The sequence below is a fragment of the Leptonotus elevatus genome, chromosome 16, assembly GCF_054856555.1.
Source record: "Leptonotus elevatus isolate MCC_2025b chromosome 16, RoL_Lele_1.0, whole genome shotgun sequence".
Classification (NCBI taxonomy): Eukaryota; Metazoa; Chordata; class Actinopteri; order Syngnathiformes; family Syngnathidae; genus Leptonotus; species Leptonotus elevatus.
In genome coordinates this window covers 8,911,232-8,937,868 of record NC_141254.1, presented here as the reverse complement: position 1 = coordinate 8,937,868, position 26,637 = coordinate 8,911,232, and the positions used below count along the sequence as shown (strand labels likewise).

At 42.7% G+C, this 26,637-nt stretch overlaps 2 protein-coding genes across 6 annotated transcripts; one reads left to right on the top strand and one right to left on the bottom strand.

Moving 5' to 3' along the window:
* Positions 1–3,307, top strand: ccni2 (cyclin I family, member 2). The gene is made up of 5 exons (XM_086097948.1): positions 1–329; positions 1,479–1,615; positions 1,703–1,837; positions 1,908–1,982; positions 2,062–3,307. Exons 2-5 carry the CDS (start codon positions 1,493–1,495, stop codon positions 2,218–2,220), a joined length of 492 nt encoding a protein of 163 aa, XP_085954074.1. The 5' UTR covers positions 1–329; positions 1,479–1,492; the 3' UTR covers positions 2,221–3,307.
* Positions 2,026–26,637, bottom strand: septin8a (septin 8a). 5 transcript variants are annotated; one of them, XM_086097944.1, is made up of 12 exons: positions 26,460–26,637; positions 26,286–26,363; positions 26,021–26,201; positions 19,906–20,020; positions 19,295–19,490; positions 17,197–17,383; positions 13,418–13,579; positions 12,870–12,966; positions 9,883–10,051; positions 9,694–9,826; positions 9,455–9,624; positions 2,026–3,417 (listed from the first exon to the last, which is right to left on the bottom strand). In XM_086097944.1, the coding sequence occupies exons 3-12, from the start codon at positions 26,048–26,050 to the stop codon at positions 3,252–3,254; spliced, it is 1,425 nt and encodes a 474-aa protein (XP_085954070.1). In that variant the 5' UTR covers positions 26,051–26,201; positions 26,286–26,363; positions 26,460–26,637; the 3' UTR covers positions 2,026–3,251. The 5 variants fall into 5 exon arrangements, with proteins under 5 accessions (XP_085954070.1, XP_085954071.1, XP_085954069.1 ...); XM_086097945.1 differs by having other exon boundaries at positions 26,286–26,325; XM_086097943.1 differs by having other exon boundaries at positions 26,286–26,637.

Sequence of the window (26,637 nt, the reverse complement as noted above, 5' to 3'; positions counted from 1 at the left end):
CTCGGCTATTCAAAACACAGCCTGCTTCCAATCCCTCGCATTTTTTTCTGCTTCCTGTCTTGTTTTTGCGCTTGTTTTCTTGCAGCTGCCTCGTTTAATCGCGCTCGCTCGTTTTTTTCGGTGCTCTTTTGGTGCCCTTTGTCAAGCGAAGCTTGTGTAAAACATAGAATGTGTCCGCTCACGGCCAAATACTCGCGATGTTGACTTGCAGGCATCGCCTTTATTTGCAGCGTCGCGCCTCGGTTTGCTTGCATGCAGGACTGATTGCAAAAGGCGAATAAATGCAGTCGCCATCGATGAGATCTCCTGCATTTCAACTACAAGAGAAGGTAAGATATGCAAAAGTGGCAGGATGTGTTTGGTTTGTTGTTGTGTTCGTGCCTGCTTGGCGCTTGCAGCAGCTGCAGCTAATTGTCCCGCCTCGATTCTTTCCCGTCTGTTGCCTTTTCACACACGTACGACAAACGGCTTGTTTTTGCTCGTTACTTTTAAATCTGTATTGTTTGTTGATTTAAAAAACAAAATGTTAGCGAAGTATTTGCTGCAGCACCGCCAGTCGTTTTACTTCCTTCAATCGTTCTCAACACATTTCAAGTGGAGTTTTTTTTATTTATTTTTTTATCATTGTAGGGGTTTTTACACTTACATGTTGAACCATAAATCGTAACAAACCACATTAATATTGATATTTACTAATGGACTACCAATACCACTAGCACTTTTGACATAGAATTAAAAAAAAAGAACAATGAAAAAAGACAACCGCCCCCAATCCCCAATTGTCTATTGTCATTTACATTCATTTAATAAAATACATATTTTGTATAGAACACACAAAATGAATTTTAATAAACAAAACAAATAATCCTGATCGTAAAACGGCCACAATAAGTCGTCACATGTACCGATTCTTTGAAAAAGGCCCAATAACGATATCTGGCATTGGTACTTGCTCTTCCTGTAATCTTAATTCCCAATAAATAGCTGAGTTCCTGTTGCAACGCATTCCTCACAGGGAAACCGCTACGCCTGCGCAGGTGTCAAACCGGGTCCACGAGGGCCTTCCTGTATTTGAGCTTTCCCCTCCTCAGACACACCTAATTCATCAGCGAGCTGTGCACAAACCTGATCATGATCCTGATGATTTGATTCAGCTGTGAGGGAGGAGGAAAACCTCTCAAACATACAATCCTCCAGAAGCGGAGTTAGCGGCACCTAAATGATGTGTGTGAGGTCAGCATTGACTTTTGTGGCAAATATTGCTATAGTGATGAGTGTTACTGTTAGGATTGAAAAAAAGTTGTGTGCCTGTTCACATATAAAACAATCGAGGACCCTCGAGTAATAAAATTTTGGTTCAGTGCTTCAAACGAGTCCACTTTCTTTACATAACTTGAAAAAGCCAAACATGCTGACGAGCACACTTTGGAGACACATTGATGAGTGGTGCATTTGAAAGGTTTTGTTACCTCCGCTAGGTGCGCCGCTGGCCATGAAAGGTCCCGGCGTGGGCGTGGCCGAGAAGCGGCACCTGCTGGGGCTACTGGAGACGGCGCTGATGCGGGAGGCACGTCTATGGAAGACCCCCGTCTTCAAGGGCGAATGCGGCGGCCAGGTGCGTTTGCCGTTGGAGGACCTGCTCGCGGGACGATTTGGGCTCAAACAATTGAAAACCTTTCGAACCTTTGGCCTGTCACCTCAGGGCGCTGACATCTCGTCGTCCCAACACCAAGACATGATCGTGTGGCTGCGGGACATCAACAGACGCTTCGGCTTCTGTCCCGAGACTTTCGCGCTGGCCGTCTGTGTCCTCAACAGGATGATCTCCACCGTCAAGGTACGTACGTCAATGACATCATCATGAAAACAAATCATTATTAAGGTCCAAATTCTCTGTCCACTTTTAGGCGCAGCCAAAATACTTAAAATGTATCACTTTTACCTCACTGGTCCTGGCTGCCAAAATCGAAGAGGAAGATGAGGTAAAAAATAAAGTCACACACACACACACACACACTTTGGTGCTAGCGCCAAACCAGACTTTTATTTGTTGCAAAACAGGCAACGGGTTCGGTGGGAGATTTGGTTGCGCAGAGCGGCTGCAGCTTTTCCACGGCGGAGATCGTTCGGATGGAGCGCATCATTCTGGACAAGCTGCACTGGGACTTGTACACGTCCACGCCCGTCGACTTCATTCACATTGTAAGATTGACTTTTTAAAATGTAATTTATTACTTGGGTCCAGGCTGTTTTTTTTTGTCATTTTTCACACGTATCCCGTAAGAGCAGACATTTTAAACAGATTCACCCGCTTGATCTGATTCGTCTCATCTGGCCGCGGTGCAGCTTCGAGAGCTGTTAATCTGCTAAAGCGACATTTCCTCCACAGTGCAGATGCGAAGTTCCTTCAAGCCCGCCTAGAGCCAAATCAGCCTTTTTCCATCTTTCCCACTGCTCTGTCTGCTTTATTCATTCTTCTTCAGCCACTGCTGGTTGGTCAAGCACAGAACACGGCTACAAGTCACCAAAAGGTTAATTAGATTACCCTGTTGCTGCTGCATTATACGCTGCAGTTTGTCTCTTTTTAAGAAGAAAATGGAAAATTGTTCATTAGTGTCTCCTGCAGAGTTGTTGAATTGGGAAGAACAAGCAAATCAAGACAGAACCGCGCAGTGGGAAAAGTGCATTCCCCAACACTTCACAACAATATAATAACAATTGAAAAAATAATAATAAAAAATAAAGACATTTCTTTTTGTATATAGTCTTTAAAATATTTAAATAAATACTCATATTGAACAATATTTGTTCCTAGATTTCTTTCATTGTCAATAAAATCTATGAATAATTTGTCACAGACGCATCGCCATGGCAACAGTGCGTTACCTGCGGGCCATCTTGAGAATTCAACCAACAGAATCAACATTTTCAATCCTAATAGTCCACTAGATTCCACTTGAGAGCACGATGTGAACATGGCTTACTCCAAACACCTTAATTCATCCATGGATCCAGTCAATGTATTTTGTTAGCCTTTAGGCCGACTCAGGTTGGTTGCGACGCCGAGCACAGAAAAGCACAGCACAAACGTAACGGTACGATGTAGACGACGAGTGCGTGACGATGACGACGTTGGGGACGATTCCAAATGAGACGACAATGACATCATGCGCTTTCATCTTGGTTGTGTCGTGGCAGTTCCACGCCCTGCTGGTCTGCGGCCACCCTCACCTCGTTCCGTCGCTGGGCCGTCAGAAGAGGCCGGCGGGCTTCCAGGTGGCGCTGTGGACCAGGCAGGTGCAGCACTGTATGGCCTGCCACCAGCTTTGGCAGTTCAAGGGCTCCACGTTGGCTTTGGCCATCATCACCTTGGAGCTGGAGGCACTCACGCCCGACTGGTTCTCCGTCTTCACCGACCTGCTCGGGAAAGCACAAGTAAGGAAGAAAAAAAAACGAAGCGTGGAGTAAAAAGTACGAACTTCCAACGTATTTAAATACATTCAAATGTACGTTTAAATGTACTTGGAGGCTAAATGCTACAAACATAGCATTTTCCCCCATAATGCCATGGGGTGTTATTTACTTCTTTAAAAGTATTTGGCCCCTCATCATACCAAAACGTTAAAAAATTAAGTAAAAAACTTTTGATTTAGGTCATCATTTAGGTTTGACATTTTTCCCATAATGCAACATATTTACTGGCATGAAAGGAAAATATGCTATGTTTGTAGCATTTAGCCGACAAGTACATATTTCAAAATATTTGAATGTACTCGCCAGTTAAAAATGTTGACTGAACATTGGCAGTTCCGCATTTCTGTACCGTCTCCACCAAGCAAGACGCTTGGTTTAGTTTGGTACTCTGATCTGTGGTCTACAACTTCTTGGTACCCTTACAGGGTGCTAACAGCTAGTCTGTATTGTAAGATTGGTATTTCCCAACCTTTGAGCCAGAACACTTATTTGACATTAGGAAAATCTCACCGTACACTACCAACAAAAAAACAGAAGAGAAGCAGCAGTAAAACAGGCCAAAATTCAGATGTGAGACAGGGCGGCAAGGGACTTGTAGTTTGAACCAAATGTCAGCATTTAGAACTAAGTCCTAAATCCAGATTTAACAGAGGGAGTCGTTCCAATTTCCATGGCGAGTGCACTCCAGCATACTTTATTCAGCCTGAATAGAGAATGCTCTTGAACCAACCTACTGACTTCAATTTAAGCTGTGAGTTACCAAAAGACCAAAATGATCTAAGCATAAGGCTCGCGATGTAGCCACTGGTGAATCAGCGGGTTCGATATTCAACAAGGGTTGACCGCATTTTGGGAGGTGCCTTCAAAGGGTCGCCTCCGTAGATTGTGTAGGGCTGGACTCGCGAAGGCTGCGGTCCCTGGACTCTTTTGTAGTTGATAAGGTCTAGCTAGCCCAGGCTATACTGTGACAAACTAAGGTGTGCTGTTCGGTGGAATCATTCTCCTGGAATGACTTAAGATAAGTTAATAAAGCTACAATACTTTACTTGCAAAGGTGCTTTCCATCCTTCGCCCATATTTAGCTTACAAGAGTCTCTAAGTAAAGCTCGTGGCAATGGAGATGTTGCATGCTGGATGAAATGACGCAGTCGAAAACAAAAAGTGTTTTGTGTTGACGAGTCACCTTGAGCCAGTCCTGACATTGATTTTGAATTCCCATCCAGGTGGACAGCGTGGAGTTCATCCACTGCAAGGAAACGGTGGACCAGCACCTGCGCAGCCTGGACTTCTCCCTGCCCGCCAACGCCGTCTACATCTTTGACAGCGCCCGCCTCCACCAGGCGCAGCTGGACCAAGTCCGGCCCCCCTCGCGCCGCCTCCGCAAGAGGATGAGGAAGGGGCGATCGGCGGAGCAGCTGCGGGACTCTGATGAGTATTACGACGGTTTGAGGCGATTGTACGCCGAGGAATTGAGCTCCAAAGCGGAGGACGGTGGCGGCGGCGTAGGGGGGTCGCCGTTCTATTTCCCGCAGGAGAGCGCCTCGCCTTGCCCGCCTCTGCACCCCCCCACTTAACGGAACGGCACATCATTCTTTGCCATCATCAGTTAAGAGATGTCGGTGCAATAAGATCGTACTTTTCAAGTGTTTTGCACGCCGCATTGACTTACTGTTTTCGTCGTCCTTCACTTGCGTATTTGTCATGCAATAAGCAGTTGTTGACTGAAGAGTGGTCCTTTTTTTTTTTTTTTTTTACCAAGATCTTTGTGTTTGTTTCTACTAAAATCAAACATTTAAGCTTTAATTTTGTGATTTGATGCTATGACTGATTTTAATAAATTATTCTACTGGTGTTGACTTTAAGCACCACAGCAGAATCATGAGAGTAGCAACTGCTCCACTAATCATTCTATAGTGAATTTTTTCCATTTTATTTTGCTCAAGCTCGTACAGTAGGTAAGCTGCGTCATTATGTTACTTAGACACAAAAATAATGTGTTGTACTCAAAATGTACCGATGCGGTTCTTTTTTTAATGTTACTGTCCTCACAGTGGAGCGAAAATTCTTGCTCACATCGACAGGCAGCTACGTGTACTCGACTGTATGTACTTTTGTTTTGTCTGTAGCACACAAATAAATAAAGCTACAACCTCAAGGGTCTAATGTGATATGGTGGTTTTAGTTGTCAATATGTCAAGTGGAGTGTGAACACCACCCGGTTACGTGGAGGAAGCAGATTGTACTGTTGGATGAAATCCACAGCACCCTGCTGGTAGTGTACACACAATAATAATCGCGGCAGACCTTCACAAAGGTTGGCTGGGGATCACTACTGTGTTCTCTCGCTTGTATCTACTCTATTACCTACTGTAAAAAATAAACCCCTAATAAAAATAGCTCTATAGTGCAAATCTAAGAGCCAACACGTATATACAGTACAGTATTTTGTTAGCGAAGTGCAAACATTGTTCATTAGAAAAATGTAAGTTACATGAACTGCAAAATATTTTGTGTAGAACTGACAGGAAAAGCCAGTTCTTTTAAGCACTTGATTAAAAAAAAAAAAAAAACTACAGTACACTAATGGTCACTTATTGAAACTTTAATTTAACAAATGGGTTTTTTGTGATTGAGAAGTATTCCAAAACACATGCATTTTTCTGAATGTATTATTCATAACCTATTTTTATTAATCCAACATATGAATTACGGTTAACAGTTTAATTTTAGACAACCTTATTGTTGGAACCAGATTTTTTTTTTTGTTAAGTAACTTATTTAAGCATTATTTACAGGATAGCCTTCAAAATAAAAGTCTAACCTGGCCAATTGTCACTGAAATGCTCTAAATTGTTGTTGACATATTTCAAAATCAAGTTTAGAGGAAAACTGTTTCAAATGTTTCATTAATATTATTGGGACACACTTGCCATAATAGCATAAGGATCAAGTCTTATATCACAAAATAAAATTGATATCCGCAGAAGATGGATACATTTTTAGCTTTTCAACACAAAACCCTATTTTATGCAGTTTGTCTTGGACATGTAGTTGGGATATTTCAAAGTAGGCCTATGTCTGCATTTTTATGTTGTTGTACAGCCAGTGATATAAATGCCACTGGAGATAAATTCACTCAAACAGTGACAGTCAAAATTGCAAAGGCTGAATTTTGTCCAGCGAGTGTACACAAAAGTGTTTTCTTCAAATGAGGAAGTTTCGGGGGTGTTTGTTTACAGCCATCTGCAGGTGCTGTTAACACATACAGCCGACACAACGGAACGGAGCGGAACACACTGTCAACTAATCCCATTACACGCTTCCTCTGCAGACAGTGGGCGGGATTTACCGCACCCCTTCCCCTTTCCCTCCCCAAACACATACAGCTGAAGTCAGCACCAAACATGAAGAATTGTGTGACATGCAACATTGTGGGATGGCCGTTTGTGGGACTTTAATGTTTGTGTTTATTTGCAACGACAGTAAACACAGCTGCTCTCCTTCTTCCCCAAGCTGAGGCTTTCAGTTTTCCTGAATATGCGCGTGTTTGTAGGCTTCCTCTATCGTTTACAATTGTTTTTCCTTTACATCGCTTATGAACTTGTTACAAAAATACTTACTCCCAAAACATTTTTGCATAGTAGGTGGAGTAAGCTGGAACAATATTGGCTTAACACTAAACTAATATGAAAATAAAAATAATAACAAGCACACCCCGACACTGGTAGAGTAGCAAACAGCCTCAAGCTGTGCATGAGTGGCTTCACATCTCTGGTGTGCTGATTAAAAAAAGAAAATCACAAAATATTCATATAAAGTGTCCAAAAATAATAATAACAACAATAATAAAGAGGGGGGGAAACATCCTGAATAACTGCTGGTTGAAGTGAACACTCTCACCATGCTTGACCGTAGCTTCATCATCGTCATCGGTCCATGTGCACAATATGTCAAGATGGAATGTAAAAAAAAAAAAAATGGAGAAAAATGGTGTGGTCGTCATCGTGATGGAGGGCAAATCCGTGCTCATGTGTGAGGAGGGAGAAACGGCGGCCATAAATTAACTGAAAAAAAACAACAATGGAAAACATAAATATGAATAAATAAAACAAACAAACACTGTGAGGGAGACATCAAATGAGGAGTAAGAAAGGAGGAACAAAATGAACGATGATGTCATCAAGCTCCAAAATGGAAGCTCACTAGAGGGAGCCACAAGCTAGCACATGCTTGAGGCGTCAGTGCAAGAGATTAGACGCTGATCTAAAGCCAGATGAGCTCATCATCACTTTTAATTACACTCAACCACATCCAGCCTGCACTCTGGACAAAACATTACTTTCCAACAGGAAAACTGCACTGTTTTAATTAAAAAAATATATATTTTATTTTTAAAGACTTCAGTCTCTATTTTTGTTCCTACCAATTTTTTTTTAAGCACTGCCCCCAAATACAAACTTGAGCCTGGTGACGACCGGATGACGAATGTGCCGTCCGTCAGACTCCAGTGAAGAGTTGTGGCTGGCGGCAAGGTCACGAGCCAACAGCGAGCGCCTCACTCGATCTCAAACGAGAAAATCCTGTCTGCTCCTTGGATGTGGACATATGATAAGAGGCGCGTCACGCGTCGACAGCACTTTCACACTGTGTGCAAACGGGCGCGTCTCGCAATAATTCGAGCGAGGAAGGAAAGAGCCAGAGGACAGGAAGTGCCCGGCAGGGGTCACGGCAGCAGCGCAACATGCCAGGTGGCCTTAATAAATTCCAATGTCAGGCAGGCCATTCAAGAGAATGCTGAGATGACGTCAAGGCCAAATGTCAGTGAAAGAAATGAAAACTCGGCTGGACAATTCAAATGACAATCACATCGAAGCAATCCGATTGTCATAACCTGAACCGGTTTAGGATTTTAGAGAGTATTTTGGAAGACAGGTATGTATATATTTATTACAATATGTACATATACAGGTGCTTCCATTCAAAAAGTCAAACTTTCATAGATTATAGATTCAGGGCCCACAACTTAAGTGATTAAGTGACTGTATTTGTGGCTCTCGTATCCTTTTTGCAGTACGGTACAGAACCAAAAACAAAGAGCTGACAGCAAGCATCAAGAAAGCCTGGGCTTCCAGGACCCTCAGGCAATGCAACGGCGCATCGAGGCAGTGATTAAGGCAAAGGGAATCCGACCAACTATTGAAGATTGACATATCTTTTTGAAAATACCATCCATCCATCTATCCATCTTTTTTTCATTATTCAAATGTTTTTGACATCCTGTTTTCATGGGTTTTATGAGCTAGAAGCCCAAATAATATAAATATAAACAAATAAATACTTGAAATCACTTAAATTGTGGGCCTTATATCTATAAAAGTTTGCCTTGTGAATGGAATTACGGAAATTATTCAACTTTGAGGATATTAAAAAATTTAACCTATAATTGTCACAATTAATTACGTATAATAAAGTTGGCTTTTACTAAAATCAATACATAAATATTACATTATTTTAAATGAGACAAAAATAAGTAGTAATATTGTATTATTTATCTGTAACATAATAACATTTAATTTAATTTTTATGTGCATTTTGCGGAATATAATAAAAAACTGAAGACAGTTTCAGGGCCATACCAAGTCTAAGTATTGAAGGTTTTTTTTCTGCGTTTGTGTGCGTTAAATGTATTTCGGCCTTTAATAATAGTTTTTGTATATGGCCCACTTGCTGTATGTTCCAACCAAAGTCATTGCCATGTAATTGATATTTCTTGCAAATTTTCAAACAGCTACGCTGTGAAAAGTTGTGGCTAAAAGGTGTTCCTATCAGAACATCCATTTTTGAAAGATGGTCTCTCAGCTTTCACACCACGCGAGGGCTTCGAATGCGAGGTCATGAGATTGCCAAGCAATGGGCAAGAAGAAAGGAATCAAAGTCGCAGTGTTACGAAGCGAGAGAGGAGAGGAGCAGGCGCGCTTACTTTTTCTTGTCCTTGTCTTTCTTGAGCGGCTGGGACAGGGAGAGCGTCTCGGCGGCGACCTTCTTCCTGTTGAAAGCGTTCAACTCTTCCTCCAGGTCCCGCCGCTTCTCCTCCACTTTCCTCTTCTCCTCCTGGTGCATGCGCTTCAGCTGCTCAAACTTGTCGTGCAGCTGCAGCAGACCAACAAAATATTGGGATGGTGTCGCGCACTGTGACCCTACGTGGTGACCGACACTGACCTCCCTCTCCTTCTCTTTCAGCTCTGCTTCCGTCTCTTTGACTTTGTTGACAAACATTTGTCGCATTTCTTCCTCTTTACGCTGCAAATCTCCCAAGAACTCTTTCCTCTTGGCTTCATACGTCTCCTGAAGGCTGCAAAGGCGCAAATCAATGAGATGGAGCCGGAAGGCTTTTTGGGTTTGTCGTACCTGAAGGGCTGGCTGTCCGGGTCGGTGTCTTTGAAGCCCATCTCCTCCAGCTTGCAGCGTCGGTACAACTCGTAGTGGCGGGCGTGCGTCTGCTCCCTCAAGTCCTCCATGTTGACCCGAATCAGCATCTCCCGCAGCTTGACAAAGTCGCAGTGGCTCTCGTTCTCCACTTCAAGAGGAAGACGCCACACACTACATGTTGTTATTGTGCCATCACATGCTCCATGTTTATGTTCTGCCACGCTTCTCAACAGCCCTTTAAATTTCGCTTGGATATGAAGTGGAGCATCTAGGTTTCATATCGTTCATACTCCCACTTTATATGTAAATAAAAAAAAATTTGCAAAGTCGAGTGCTTGTATGTGCAACTGGGCACCTTGGCGCAACAAATGTGAAATGACATGAAATAAATGGTTTTATTGCCAGGCGTTTGTTCCCAGCTTGCATTTTTCATCACATTCCAACAGCCCATCTGTCACCGTGTGGCCGTCAGTTCCTCGAGATCTCACTCAAAAAACAAAAACATCTCTGAAAGGAATGTGAAGAGAACATCCTGTGTAATTCACACAAAAAAATCCATTCCAGGTAGGCTGTCTCGACGGCAATGAGATGTTATTCTTATTAGCTGGGACACTTGATACGCACACACACATCCACAATAGCAAACACAACTTTACTTTTCACCGCCCCTGTTGGATTTCTTGCCCCCATGACGCCACTTGTGCTCTCGTGGGCTGAGTTGCTCGTCAGACGGATTCCATAACGTCCCTCCCTTGAGATTTGGTGAAATGTCTAGATGTGAGTTTTTTTTTCTTTTCTTTTTTCCAGGCTTATACTATACTAAAGCCTTTTTTTTCTCTTCCTTGCATCTTCCCTTTTTATCTAAGACCTTGAGGTGTTTTTTAGTGAGTACCGACAGGCTTTTCCGTCCTGCCTCCCTCTGTTGGTAATTTTTCCGGTTTGAACCTAATAAGCCAATTTTGTGTGCACGTGCAAAGGCAGTAAAGATCCATTCCATATCTATAATAATTATATTCCCCACTAATAAATAGGACAAATCTCCAAATTTGCTACCTGAAAAAACAAAGCAACATTATAGTATTTTTTATTTATATATACAAAATTTGGAGATAGCAGTTATTCATTGAACTTCAATGTAAAACAGATATACAAAAAAAGTTATAAATCATTTAAAAAAGTTAAAACGTGTTTTAATGGTGGTACAAATGTTTACAACTTTAAAATCATCTGCTTTACGAAGAGTTTAAATGTTCTTTTTGTCTTATTTGAAGAACAAGCGGATTAGGTTTAATTGGCAAGAAGCGTAAGGGCAACTTTTGTCCTCACGAATGGCGAGTTGTTGCAGTAAATACGTTTTAAAAACAACCTCATTGGGCTCACGAGCGCTCCTCATTTCTATCATCCTATTTGAGCTAACCACAGGCTTGCTTGCTTGCTTGCACGCACACACAAAGTGCAAACAGGAGCATGCAAACGCAAAGAAGAAGAGATCGGTCAAGCCATTCAGGTTCACGGGGGGAAAAAACTGTTGTCGACTGAGAAGCCAAATGACAGCTAAGTGCTTAATAGTTTCCACGTTTGCATCCAACACACTCAAGTACGGGTGGACAAATAGCTGAGAAAACATCTGGAGCTGCGAGATAACATTCTTAAAGGGAAACACACACATGAGAGAAAGCCAGTGCCTGTTCTGTTCCACAGTCGTCCTTCTGACAGTCCTTCTTCCCCTCCGGGAACATTTCTCATGGCTTCTTGCGGAGGTTAGCATAACGCATCGAGATTACATTTGCCTTTCCACTCGCCTCCTTTCACATGAGCTTGCTTTGTATCAAATGTGTTATATGAAGGCTGAGTCAGTCATTTGATCGCCGCATTAAGGAATTATTAATATATTCTCATTAAAATGAATGACTTTTTGCAGACTTAATTTTCCAGAGGAAAAAAAAAAAAAGACGCCACAGAAATTTTGATGAAGCGCTTTTACAGTGTTTATTAATTTTTGTTTCGTCTTGATGTCCTGTTTTTGTTACCATTCCCATTAGCTTGACAGTTCTTAAAGTTGACCAAATCAGAAGTCTTCATTATTTGTACAGTGCAAGAGAAGAGGGCAAAAGAATGATGGCACGTGCGCAAAACGTGCCCGCTGCTCATCCCCTGATGAGTGTCGAGCGCGTCACTCAGCATGAAGTCAAAGTCACAGCTGGAGGCGCTGGGCAAAAATATCCTTCAGATCATAATGTCCTCTGCTAATAATATACAACTTTTACACCTCCACAGCAAGTACACTTCTCATGCTAAGGGAATTTTAAGGTTAAATTTGGGAAAAGTTGAAAAACCCTGTTGTGCTCTATTTTCTGTACATCTACATTGACTGGCAGCTATAAATTTAACAACATGTTTATTCTTGTGTGGAAGGACACTTGCATCTCGACAGGCAGAAATGATTTGCTTGACATAATTAGCACATTTTTAATTTAGTCATCATGGCAACAAGCAAAGCGAAATGGATAGCGGCAGGAAGGACTCGGGACTGCTACTAAGTGCACATCTCCGACAAAATCGCTGACTTGACCAGAGTAGCGCTTTAACGTATGATACATTTTTTTTTATGAAAACATTGCAAGATTGGTGCTAGTCTGGACTAGCCAAGAGTTGAATACTTGTACTGGTATCAGTCTGAACAAAAGTTGTATGGAACATCCCTCGAAAGTTGAAAGGCCTGTCCCGGCATTTGCGGCGTTCCCTTCCATATTGTCTTACTTCCAAGGACAACAATTTGCTGACTCAACTCCTTTTTCTCAACTCGGGGGGTGTGGGGAGGAGCAGACTTTTACAGGCAGCGTAAAAGGGGCCAGTGACTCCCGGATGAACCCGATGTAGTGTTTACCTGAGAAACAACACGACCTCCTCACATCCACAAACACACGCACACACACACACAAGACAGAGTGCTGGTGTCCACTCACCTTGCACGACCCCCCAGGGGTACTGCCTGGCCCTCACCGTTTTGTTCCCAACTTTCACTTCCTCCACGCTTCCCACCACGGCAAAGGGCAGATGAGCCTGCAGACACGGCGGAGGTTGACGGTGACGTCACGCCAAAACCATATGTCACACGTCAACTGCTCGAGTGTGTCGTGAAGGACAAGAAACAATATGGGGGCTGTTGAACAGCAGCGGGCGTCTCTCATCTAGCCCACACGACAAAGACGTGCAAGCATGTTGGGATTGGACTTTCTCAAAGCTGCGCTTCGTCGCCCAACCTCAAAAATGAGCTGGCTGCCCGCTTTTGGTTTAGCGGCATCAAATGTTGGTGATGTCACCCGCTGCGAATAGATGAGGAAAGTAGGCGAGGACGAGCCACATCTCAAACCAAACGCAGCTTTATTTATCCAAGGAGGAATTTTACAAGCGACGCACTTGAGTACCATTCCAGCCAGTGCTTTTACTTGACACATTCAATATTTTCAATGTAAAAAAAATTAAATAATAGACAATAAGGGAGAAAGCTTACGTTCATGGAGGAGTTGATCTCGCTGACGGCTTCGTCGTCTGTGGGGAATTGGTAGATCTGGACGCCGTTGCTCACCAGCTCGCTCATTATCTTGATCTTGAATTTGTGCAGTTCGCTCTTGGAGATGGTATCAGCTTTGGCAATGATGGGAATGATACTGACCTGGGGGAGGATTAGAAAATGTAAACATAGAAGAACTGAGAAGTGCATTCTCACGTCTGATGATTATCACGTTGACCAAAGAGAATGCCAAAGAACAGAAATGTACTTCCCTTAGTCACAGAGCCACTAACAAATGTGCAGTCAATCGCAGTAAACAGCACACGCAAACAAACCCTGATTGTAAAAACAAACTGGGCTTCATCTCCAATCTATATCAGATGCTCCTCAAATCTCCCCACTTGGACAACGGCGAAGATTCCCACCACAGAGTTGCACATTCATGTACTCGGGAATCACATTACCTTCAAGCTTGCCCACATCATTCATTTATATCAGCACGTCATGGATAAGCCCTTAATAAACGTTATTTATTGCAATACAATGACGGAAAAAAGTTAAATAAAATGGTGACATATACCATTAGGTCAGGTTTCTTAAAGTGACAAGACAACTATTTTGTACATTTCCCAGGTTGCTGAACAAGGTTCCCTTTTCCATCTCACTCTTCTGTCTGAAGAGCAGACAGAACGGGGGGACAAATGGAGCCAGCAACTCCACATTTGGGGGTTGTAGCCACTCTCACATTGCTTGCAAAAAGCCCCCCCCCCCCCATGTCGCTGTTACAGAGTGAAACCTACCACAAAGGAAGGCGGTGATGAAGTCCAACAGCAAATTTCCAGACTTACAAAAGTAGTATTGGAGAGTGGTGGTGTGTGTCATGCCAACAAAAAGATACAGTAATTACAGCCACTAGTCATAATTGATATTTGAGGTGTGGTGTTTAGAAGCCATTATTTGAGGACCTATCATATAGCATTTGAGGTTAGAATTTTGTTAGTATTGCCAATGTTTGCTACCAGTACAAGTATTCAACTCTTGAATAGTCACCAATACCGATGTAGTACTTTACATACACCCACCCAAAAAATAAAATAAAAAATTCCCCCCCTAAAAAAACAATGACAAATAATTTTAAATAAAGGCTTATGTATCCCAATATAGAATTGCCCCTTCAAATTGCTGGAAATGAATGGCAATTTTTTTCTTTTTCTAATTCTTGATCATAAAACGTCCAGAAGATATCAGGATCGACCGCCATCATGAGTACCGATACTTTGAAATGAAATCTGGTATCAGCCCGATACTCGCCCATCTCATCCTAAAGAGGAAAAACAGTTATTAGCTGGATGTTTGCTCTAATGACCACTGTTAGCGGGCGTGTTGATTGTTGGTTGAGATTACACAAAAACTGCAAGACCAACTTGAGAGGCGTGACAGAGGCTGCACGCTATCCTACACTGTGTTCCATATAAAAGGCCCGGGTGGAGAAATGTTGTATCGACTGTTCAGTGTAAGCGGATTTCGGATCGTGGGCAGCCTGAGCCACACTAACCAAAACATAAACGCTTCGACCAAACACAGTTAAGTACATCGCCTATGATTTCATCCTAAAACACAAGAAAAGTGAAGGCATGGAGAAATTGTAAAAGGTTTGTAGAGGAATGATGAATCAGTTACCCAGAAAAGACTCCCTGTCATTTCAAGAACAAAAATAGGCTCATTGAAAAACAAAAAGATTATCTGTGTTCCTGCCTCCGAGCAGCACGCTTGGCTCACTATGCAAGCCAAGAGAGTGTGTGTGCGCGCGTGCAATTTTATACTCTGCTAATGAGGGTGGGAACGCTATTGTCAGCAAATTGACAGCAAATTGTGTCAAGCAGGAGGGAAGAACTGTTTGTGGTCCGCTTCCCTGTTCTTCTGCACTTCCTGGTTTTATACTAGATCTGTGTCTGCTTAGCGTCTACATTTCAGTACATCATCACCACAGGTAGAAATGAACAGACTACAATAAAAGCTCTCAATGAAAATGGCATTTTATTCTACCTTTTTTTTTGTGCAACTTTCTGTATCACAGCTGAGACTGAAGTCCAAGCAGTGGCATTGACTGGCTAGCTGCTATGCTACATACATGAAAGTCGGGTTTTTACGTTTTCAACTACTTCCATTCTTTTGACACAAGTGACAGTTAAGAATGTTAAAAACAACAACAACAATAACAATAGCTTATAATGAGTTGTGGTGATTGATGGCCAGAAGAAAATATTTATTTTTAATCACGGGTCAGCATGTATTTATCTTCAATGGGTATTTTATTTGGATAGAAAATGCCAGGCAAGAAAACGTGTTCACTCAACAGCAACTGGCTTTCACAGAGAACAATATTTATCTTTGGCATTGTGGGACAGACGGGGATGCTGAGGTTAGAGTGGATGGCTGCAAGTTCACATGTTGACAATCCGCAACATGCTTGGGCTCACTTGACAGGTTTAGCCTGCGTTGCTTGACTTGTGTGCACAAGGGACGGATAAAACAAATCGATTAACCAATGGAGGCTCTCTTAATTCATACTTAACGAGACTGACTGACAGACTGAGTGGCCCCTTGATTCATTTTCATAAAAATAAATGCATAAATATATATATATATATATATATCCTTTCCCAATGTACTTCAATGGACCTCAGGTCAACTTTTTCTCCTTTTCTGTGTCTGTACCATTAAAACATAACAGCAACAAAGGGGGGGAAGGGTGGGGTGTTGCTGGCACAGCACAAGCGTCAAAATTTAAGATCCACTGTAATGGAAAAGAAATTAGAAGAGTTCTAAATGTCTGCACTAGAGTAAATTGCATTTTTGCTCCCTCACAAAGAACACTAAAATGTCCATTAAAAGCAAGAATTGGCTTTGGAATGTGGTCATTGTTTTAAATAGCATCGGAAGTCCTTTGGCAGACGAGTGCAGCCGTGCGTTGAGCTGAAGCACGCCAGCAGCTTTTGGTCACAAGCTGACCATCTGCTTTCTTCTGGATTTATTAGCAGTGCATCGCTAGACACGCGCTGATAAAAGACATCTACCACTTCACAATGCCCAAATCAACGTTGGGACAAGTAACCAATCTGTGCCGTTTATCAGTTTCTAGCAGCAAACATTCGGCTGGTGGGGAAAAACATGAAAATGTGAAGCAGGAGGGTTTTTTTCCATGCTGTGGCGGTGGCGGTCAAGAGACAGCTGGATTTCAATTCATCATTGTAATAAAAGAAACATGTTGGCTTCAAGAGGGACACCGGCGGGTCTTTCCCAAAACTCCCCAGCTACACAAGCTCTTAAATGCCAAAAGAAACTTTTTACTACGCAGAAATGGGTCTGTCCGAAAGAAGAAGGAAAAAAAGAGCTTTTCCTATATCAGGGTTGGGAAACCTTTTCCCTTCAAGGGGCCACTTTTACAAACTCCTCCTCCTACATTTATGAACGAAATATGATGCAACAATTGAACAAATGTCTTTGGGGCTGTTTGGAACTTCATCTGATGTTTGATTGGTTCTTAGGTTGGCTCAAATGTGACATTCCCCACCCCGGTCCTACACAAAGGAGGTGGAAGCTTGAAGTTTGACTTTGTATTCATTTCAACTGGAAGAGTGAAAACAAAGCCGGCAAAGAGCTGAAGGGGATGAAATGCATACCGCTCTCAGTGAAAGGGCATCAGGGTTCGACTGCACCGATACTATGATTTGCTAACAATGGAACAACAGTGACTAAGACTGCTTTAGTGAGGTTACCTTGCTGTCTAGTTTCTTCATGGTGACCAGGTCCAGGGACTTGAGCGAGTGTCCCGTCGGGGCGATGAAGTACAAGCAGATGTGGATCCTGGTGTCGTGGTAGTTGAAGAGCGAGCGCTTAATCTTCAGCTCTTCCTGCAGGTAGTTTTCAAACTGAGTGTCGATGTAGTCCACGATGGGCTTGTAACTGTGCCAGGGGACAAAAACAAAACGTCGACTCTTAACAAGCGTGTCCGCTGAATGCATTAAGATGGGCTTGTTGCCACTGAGGTCAAAGCTTGCTTGTGTTTGCGTGATCCACAAGCCAGCTTGAGGCTGCACAGCTGAGTTTTGTTTGAGACTTGACTTGTTTCACCCTCCGAGAACTTCAGAAGGGGACTTACAGCCACCCCACTGACCACAGTCGCTATAATTGGGCACATTCACTCAATCAAATGAAATCACAGAAGCCGAACCAAAATTGGGCCTCAAGATAATGCAACAGCTGAACTTGAATGGCCTTGACCTTGTATAATTTGGTCAACATTTTTGCTAGAAATGTGCCCTATCACAAGACACATTGTGTGTGTGTTTGGTGTTTTCTTTTTTCTAATGCCACCACATAAGGGCACCAGTGAGAGAAAGGTGGAACATACCAGCGTTTTAATGAAAGGGGATGTTCTTTGAAGACACAAGACCACGAAAACTTCAATTTTTCACTTGCATAACAATTATTTGAAGTTGTCAAAATTTGTTGTATGTATGTCATTGTGTTGCTATGTGAATTATATTTTTTCCAGGTTCATACTGTGCTCCCTTTTAAAGAAGCACAGATTGGGCTACTCCCTCCTTCCTCATATATGTTTCCTTATTTCCGCATCTAAGAAACTTGGGGCGCTAAGTAGCGAACTGCCAGGCTTCCCATTCTGTCTTCTGTTGGTAGAAAATGTTTTTGTTACATACTTGGCCAATAAATCTGGTTCAGATTTAAAAAATGTAACAGTTCATAAAGTTTATATAATGAGGCCCATTTGAACCTTGAGCAGTGATTTAATAGAAAAAAATTTAATACTGGACTCAATATCTGCAAAAACCATCTTCACAGTTATCCCTCTTCACGCCTCTGCAATCTTATTCTGTGGAATGCGCCGCTGCTGACCTTTGAACATGCATTTGGCGCACGCTGCGGGGTCTGGTCTTCAGCGGCCCACTTCAACGTGGCCTACAGGGGAGGCTGCTCTCAAAGGGCGTGAGAATGCCGCTTGTTGGTCAGGCTCCAACTCGGTCCCTTGGCGAAATGTAAAGACTTCCTCCCTGCCGCTTTCTTCGGATTATTTCCAGTCCCGACGGGGAAAGAAAAATGTGCGCTGATTTGATGTCTGCTTTTCTCATCTGAACGCTGAACAACATTGAGCTAATAATGTGGCAACCAATCAAGAAAAATAGCTGCTGAAAGAATTTAAATGCGTCAATGACGATCACGTTCATATCTACAGAGTTTAGGTGAAATGTAAAGACTAATTTTTTTAAATACTTATATTTATATATATTATGTTTAAAAAAAGTAATAAATATTTATTTAGGAATTTAAATCCAAGTTTTGTTAGAGTATAGTGACATAATTTTCCAGAAAATGTTGGTTCAACTCAAAATTGGACCACTTTTAGTTATTTGACCTTAAAATTTCAAATGTAGCTTCTTGCAAGAATTTGTCTTTAATGTTTATCATTGCGGCGGCACGGTGACTGACAGGTTAGCACGTCCGCCTCTCAGTGCAGAGGACATGAGATCGAGTGTGGGCTTCGGCCTTCCTGGGTGGAGTTTGCATGTTCTCCCTGTGCTTGTGTGGGTTTTCTCCGGGTACTCGGATTTCCTCCCACATTCCAAAGACATGCGTGACAGGTTAATTGAACACTCTAAATTGTCCCTAGGTGTGATTGTGGGTGTGAATGGTTGTTTGCCTGTGTGTGCCCTGGATTGGCTGGCAACCAGTGTACCCCGCCTACTGCCCGAAGCCAGCTGGAGAAAGGCTCCAGCACCCCAGTGACCCTTATGAGGAATAAGCGGTTAAGAAAAAGGATGGATGGATGGATGTTTATCATTGCTCCTCCATCCTCACCTGTCGTCTTTGTTGATCTGGTCGCCGAAGCCGACAGTGTCCACAATGGTGAGTTTGAGGTGGACGTTGCTCTCCTGCAGGTCGTACGTCCGCGGGCGCAGGTAGACGCCGTTCTGATAGTGGCAGGCCTCCTCGTTCTCAAACAAGGTGTTGAAGAGCGTGTTCATTAGCGTCGACTTGCCGATGCCCGTCTCCCCTGAGGATGGTCGCAAGGAACGTTACGTCGGGTAATACAGAGCAACGCAGAGTGTGTTCAATAGCTCACAGGAGATCAATACGTCTTCTTTTAAAACGCTGCTTTTAACTTTCACAAACACTACTCAGACTTGGACGTTAACGCCATGCGAAATATTCAACGCACTGCTGATGTTGTGATTGAGCAAAGAAATATGACTCTCTGTGCATCATTTTGTCTGAATGCGGAGAGTCAGGAAGTCATATTGTGCAACAAAAATGCTGACAGTCTTGCTTAAGATCGTATCACCATTTCTGCGAAAGATGATGATGAAATGAGATGGGTCCTCTCTATCAGGGTTTCTCAACATTTTGGGGTCCCAACTAGGACTGAACGATTTTGAAAAATCATCTAACTGTCAACTGTATTAACTTACCTACGCAGAGGATGTTAAAGCAAAAACCCTGTGAGACCGATTTGCTGACCAGTTGGTCAGGGAGGCTGTCGAATCCAACATGGCCGCCCAGATTGAGGCTGCGCTTCTCTTCATTCTGCGGGACAAAAGGAAAACATCAAACACAAGGGAAGGAAAAGTATGTTTTCAAAACTTTCTGTTGCAGCTATTCACAGACTGTTAACACGAGCGAGACAAAAACATTGTCGCCATCGAGACAGGCAGTTAGCGAGCATAGATCGAGAAAGTGTGTCGGAGATGCAGAGGAAAACCTTGAGATGAAAGCGGCTACAAGCTAAGCGTCGCTCATCTGGCCGTGCCACCAAACGAACGCATTCTTGAAGGCTGATGTCACAGCCGGCGGCAGTAGCCTGAGAGCACAGCTCGGCTAGAAACGGAGCCTCGCTTTTGTCATCAACTGTGAACGCCGACTCGTGTATCTTTAGGTACATGCTGCTCGATTTGCAAGCACAAGAGGCCAAAGGTTTATGAGAGGAAGCATTGACTGGAATGAACAGTCAAAGGTCAGAAACAACAGTTAGTTAGTCCCAGGCCAATGTCTGGTTTAGGACAACAGGAAATGGCTGCAGGGAGGGGCCGCAGGTGGCTCCCGCTGAATTAGTGTGTAAAATACAAGACAAGGGTTGTGGCCTCTATCACATGCCATTTTCCAGCCAAACAAAATTAACAGTATAAAACATGACAGGATATTACATTTCCTAAAATATTCAAAGACAGTTACTGTTTTTTTGGTCATGTCCCGACACACAAACAACAAATGGAGGTCCTTTATCAGACTCTGTAAAGATAATAAACCGGCTGCCTCCGTTTGTGTTTGCTCAAATGTTTATTTCTGGCACGAAGCAAAAGTAAAAGGGTGTAAATGGCATGACTAACGTCCAGACAGCATTCGGGGTTGAATAAACACGTAATGATGACCAGACGTGACAAAAGCTGAAGAAAGAACCGAGAGGTGTTACCACGGGCGGCCATCCGTTCTCACAAACGTTTAGCAAGTTGCAACGTTGCATCAATGTTGCCTGGGTGATTTGCTTTGACTCGTCAGGGAACGTCACAAGGGCTGTTGCGAGAGTTGCTGGCCATTTCACATTTGCGCTAGTAAGATACACACATGGTGCCATTAATGAGAGACAGGAAGAAGCTTAGCTTTTGCTGCTATGCCAACGATACCAAACGATACGTACGTGCCTTTAAAACTAGCTAACCATGCCATTGTTGTCATCTGGAGGTGAGGCCTGTTGAGATTAGACAATGGATGTCCAGTAAATGTTTGCTTCCTAACCTTGAGAAAACTGAAATGTTGAATACTGGCTTGGTCAACGTTTAATAATAACACTCTTGAGTTTTAATTGATTCAATTCACTTTTCCAATTTTTCCTTAGGCGGTTGGGGTATTTAGATTAGGGTGTGTCGCTAATCTTTGTCAACTGTGGGCCTGTGAAGATGAACTTGACTTGAAGCAACTCACCTATGCCATTTGTTCATGGCCATAAAATCAATTGCTTTTATTTATCATAGAACCATCATGGTTCAACCACGTGTTTGTGGATCAACCTGTTAATAGCTTTACTCCGGTTTAGCGAGCAATTTGGCATAGCCGAGGTCCCACAGCTGACATCATTTTCGACGGCTTGCATCCAGCTTAAGCGGGTTACACAGCAACAAAAAGGTCTGCCACATGCTATAAAAGCAGCAAGAGCACTAATTATTTCCTTGTCATGTGCGGTCATTGAACAATTTAAAAATCTGTTAAGGTGTTTGAAATTTGTTACCTCTTGACATCAATGACATAACTAGCAATTATTTTCCAAGGCTTCCTCCAGAGCAGACTGATGTGGCTGCTTAGCAAGGTGGAAAATGAGGCCCAAGTGGACCGCAACAGGAGCAACATGAGGTTGCCGAGAACAGATGTCTGAATCAGGCGGGGCTTCTGGAGACCCTCAGGACATCGTTCAAATCAAACAGGGGAAGGAAGACGTCACAAGATAGCCTCCATGACTCAACCACACGTCCTCAGGTGAGAGTTCTTGCATCTCGTCCAAGGACCATCTTGCAGATTTAGTCAAGTGTCTCTTTGGTGTCAAGTCAGTGGAGAAGTTACTAAAGGATGACGTCATCCTGAAGATGGTCAATGTTAAGCGCTAACAACATGTGTGAGAGAGTGACAGGAATGACACAAAAGAGATTTGTCTGTTAACGACTCGAGTGTTCTCCCTTCCTGATCTGCAATTCTCACGCACCGCTGTCCCCTCGCTCATCTGTGGCCCTCCGGAAAGTCAAAATAAATGAGTGCTGGAAGTGTTTCACCAGACATGTTTATCTTTGTGAGACTTTGCAGACTCTATCGCGGAACTGAAAACTGATTAAAAACATACATATCATGACCAAAACGTTCATTTCATCGCTCAGTGGCAGTGTTCACCTCAAGAATAAGGAAAAATAATAATAATAGTGTGAATCTATGGAACTGTCAATTAAACAGAAAATAGTTTGTGTTTTTGTTTTTTTATCTCCCTGGGTACACTAGAATGTGGTTTCCCAGTGATTTAAAGGGACAGGATTGATTGGCTGTGGAAGATGAGATTGCACAGTTGAGAAGCCAAAACAGCATGTGGAAAAGATTGAACGTGAAAATATGCGAGTGCACGCAGCCTTCCAATTGTCCTCAATGATGAACAGGAAAAAAAACATTCATATCCAAGTGCCAGATCAAATATTTGAATGATCTAGGCCAGCGATGAGTGAAGGTGGTCTTCAACCTGCGCAGCAAAACTTGCAAAGTGAATTTTTGGTGTTTTACCAAAAATTGCAGTTATAAAGGCCACAGTTTGACCTTAGAATGGATCTTTATTCAATTTCCATTATTTCCAAAGGGATCAAACCGGATAACTTATTTTTCCAGCGCCTCACTGTAAATTTCTTGACGTCTACTTTTTGTGAGCCTGTGACCTCTTCTATACATAGCGCATATATTATTGACTCATCCACATAGCGGTGGCGGCGCTGATGTTGTTCTTCATGCATAAGCAGCACATCATCGACTTTGACAAGCTGACCTGAAGGCGCTTGTGGCATGTTGGCTCTATAAGCACGGCAATACATCATCGTTGACGCACTACATCCTGCATGCCGTCTCACCCTTACATTTTCAATAATCAAGTCCTTGAATGCGTCTTCACATAAAAACAAATTGGAGTGCATGCAAGCATCTTGTGGCGTGGCATGGCATGACTCCGCTCGCAGTCTCTTGCCTTGAGTTGTTCACTTCATGATGATGATTCCAGATTGCATGCAGGCCTAACGGGGGCAGAGACAATGGTCTTCGGGATCAGTAAGCACACCCCTACACGGTGGTGACTATGTTGCAGGCATTTTCCTTATATAACAGTGGCACAGTATGCTCGGGGACCAGAGAGTGTGTGGCTGGTTCAAGACACTCCGTGGACCAAACCACAAGTCAAACACGGAAAACTTACTGATACAAGAGATTACACCAAAAAAAGTGAAAGAAAACCATCATTAGGTGTGACAGCACATCTCGTAAGACTTTTGATATTTCTTTGATCATTAACAACACTGGGGAACAATTTGAAGGAAAAAAAATCAGTTGACTTTGATTTTTATGCCAATTCAAACTAAAATTGGAATGCGATTCCAAAATTGCTATTAGGCTTTTTTCACCACATCTTACTCTACAGATAAGCAAAATTCCACACATTGGTTGTAGACAGACTAGTAAGAAAAGCTGTTTATACCGTATTGACTTGTTTTTAGGACCAGCCAACAACATGAAGTCCTTGTTTGACTTGATTCTTCTTCTTCTACAAAACTGCAAACTTGACATGCTTGTGTTTTCAAACATGACTGGAGGATTTCTTGAAACGATCGGCCCGCGCGTTCAACCCCAATCAATGAGCGAAAACAACAGCTGCGGGGCAATTGGCTGCATCGATCGCCTCGTGTGGCCTACAAAGTTACGCCGATGCTTGCCAATGTCAGGACCATATCAATAGCCGCGTGGCCTGAACACCAACGGCGCCCGTTTGTTCAATATGGTCTCACTTAGTTCCACAAAAAGAGACAGGAAGTCAGTTGGGCCCCAGCTGTGCGGCCCGCCGCTACCGCTGGCCTGCTGCTCTGCATTCTCAGCATTTTTACCCCCATAATCAATGCCCCAATTTTATATTCCAAAATCCCAGTCAGCAGTACTACCGTGTGTGTGTGTGTGTGTGTGTGTGGTAGAAGCTCAGCAGCACATACTGCTTGTGCTCCAGTTCCTCTCTCTTTTTTTTTTTATAGACATGTGTTGCACAAACAAGGAGTAGCCCAGAGCTTCCTCCTAATCCCTTTATCCTTCAAACTCACTCCTGCCTACTGTCCACTTCACAAGTATGCCTTCAAACCTCAGAGAAGTAACAAGCAGTATTATTAGGGACACATTGAAACGATACAAGTAGTTCCAAATGACAAGAATAAAGTTGAGATGCTACAAGAAGTGTTGGATAAAAAAAAAGTTATTTTAAGGAGGGGGGGAAAATACACAAATTGCTAATTATAAAGTAATAAAGTCTTACTAACGAGAATGAAGTCCCAATATTGCGAAAATAAAGTTGAAATGTTACAAAAATAACATTGCACTATTGTGACAATTAAGTCATAAAAATGATGGAAAAAAAGTGCAGTGTTAAAAAAATAATGTCACAACCAGAACGTTAAGGGAATATAGACAAGGGTTGCAATAAAAACATAACATTGCAAGAATAAAGTCACAATACTAAAGGAATAAATTTGAAATGTGACAAGAATTAAGTTATATTATAGGAAAAATGCTATGAGTATAATGTTACAATGTACAAAGTGTAAATGTTACAAAAAAGATATAGTCAAAGGAGGTTACAAAAACCAAGTCGTAATGCTACGAGAATAAAGTCACAGTAATGAATATTCAGCCATAATGTTACGAGAATAAATTTTGAATGTTATGATAGCAAACTGCTAAGGAGGAAAGATTGCAATGTTACCAGAATAAAGAAAATAAAAAATAATGTCGCAATTTTACCATCACCAAGTGTTAATGTTACAAAAAATAATAATTTCTATAATAGTAATAATAATATTTTTAAAAAGCTGCTATGTCAAGGCTTTCTAAGGTGCCAAAGCAAATAGTTGAAGATGTTTTCTTTTTTTAAGTTTCAGGGTTGCCCAAGGCCCTGCATCCCACTAAAATAGATCCGCCCAACCACTGAGCAGCTGAACTCCATCTCCACATTCAGAAGCAAAACAAGAGCAATCTGTAGTCAGCTGACCATACTTGAGGGGTCATTCATGTGATATGTTCACAAATCAATGACAATTTTTTTTGTAGTATATGCCATAGGCCAGTAACAAACAGTGGGCGGTCCACAAACAGCCCCCTGACCGTAGTTTGGACTCCCCTGATATTAATTCCACGAAAACAAATTGTCATGCTCTGCTACAACTGCGATTGATTTATTGCCACCAATTATATGAAATATTTCACATACATTCCTGTCGAGTAAAAAAAAAAGAGGATTAAATGCATTTTCAGTCAAAGATGTTAGTAGATGTTGACATGTGGAGGCATCTTTACGGGTTAGGTTAGTTTATAGGTCTTCATCTTTACGATGCACTTCAGTTTAGCAGCAGGCACGAGCAAAAGTGAAGCATTTACCTGCTAGCTAGCTCACGTTTGTCATGGATTAAGATGCAGTAAATGTGTGTTGTTGTCTTTTAAAACAACGCCCACATGGTGTGAGTAGAGCGAGCCTAATAGGCAAAACTTAAATTAAAAAAAAAATAACTTGAAAGAGGCGTCATTCGTTCGGCTAAACCTGCTTTACACCGTGCGGTGGGCTGAGCCCTCCACAACCACAGGCAAAAGCAGCTTGGCTCCCACATTGGAGGCTCCTCAGGCGGGGGAGAGGCTGACGCCACACTCCCGCTAACGTTCTCTGTAAATCACGACCGCGACCGTTCCGTTTTATTTTCTATCTTTTAGGGAGCTCCAAAAGGAGGAAAAAAAGGCGAGCGAGGGACGCGGTGTTGACTCACTCACCGAAAATACGTCCACGTCCGTGGCAGCCATGGTGCGGAAAGTGCGCTGCTGCTGCTGCTGCTGCTGACAAGTGACAAGTGACAAGCGGGGGGCGAAAGGGGAAGTGCTCAGCTCAGCTGCCCTCGTCTCTCGCTAATGCTGCTCACGCTTCGGCTCCCGTACAGTCAGGACAGGCGGCAGGCTGGAGCAGGAAGAAGAAGCAGAGCCAAGAGGGTTCACGCAGGCGTCACTCTCGCGTCGCTTCAAGATAATACTCCCCACTTACTTCCACACATCCATTTCGGAACCGCTTATCCTCGCGAGAGCTTACCATGGAGTTAAAGTAGGGTCAAAAGTTTTGTACCTTGATCGTGTTATATTTTGCGAAAATCAACATCAAAACATGATATTTCAGTTTCATTAATTTTTTTCCTGTACAAAATGTTTGCCCCCAATTCACCTCGTACAATTCCGCCTCGAGACATGTCTTCAAGTCCTTCATTCACTACAAGGCAATTCATTCAAAACAATGACAAATTAATCTTACACCTTCTTCATTCACCACATAACTCGTTCAAGTGGTGTTGCTCATTGGTCTTTGGCGTAGCAGTGCACGGCGGGAATTATCTTTCGACATC

Excerpts from the sequence above, each read along its gene's own strand:
- ccni2 (XM_086097948.1), top strand. The coding sequence starts at position 1,493 with ATGAAAGGTCCCGGCGTGGGCGTGGCCGAGAAGCGGCACCTGCTGGGG. Across the intron at positions 1,616-1,702 it reads AGGGCGAATGCGGCGGCCAG|GGCGCTGACATCTCGTCGTC; the intron begins GTGCGTTTGCCG and ends CTGTCACCTCAG. Across the intron at positions 1,838-1,907 it reads GGATGATCTCCACCGTCAAG|GCGCAGCCAAAATACTTAAA; the intron begins GTACGTACGTCA and ends GTCCACTTTTAG.
- septin8a (XM_086097943.1), bottom strand. The coding sequence starts at position 26,050 with ATGGCTGCCACGGACGTGGACGTATTTTCG. Across the intron at positions 17,384-19,294 it reads CAGATCAACAAAGACGACAG|TTACAAGCCCATCGTGGACT; the intron begins GTGAGGATGGAG and ends CCCCTGGCACAG. Across the intron at positions 3,418-9,454 it reads AAAGACAAGGACAAGAAAAA|GTCGGTGAAGACGGAGAACC; the intron begins GTAAGCGCGCCT and ends TTTCCCGAGCAG.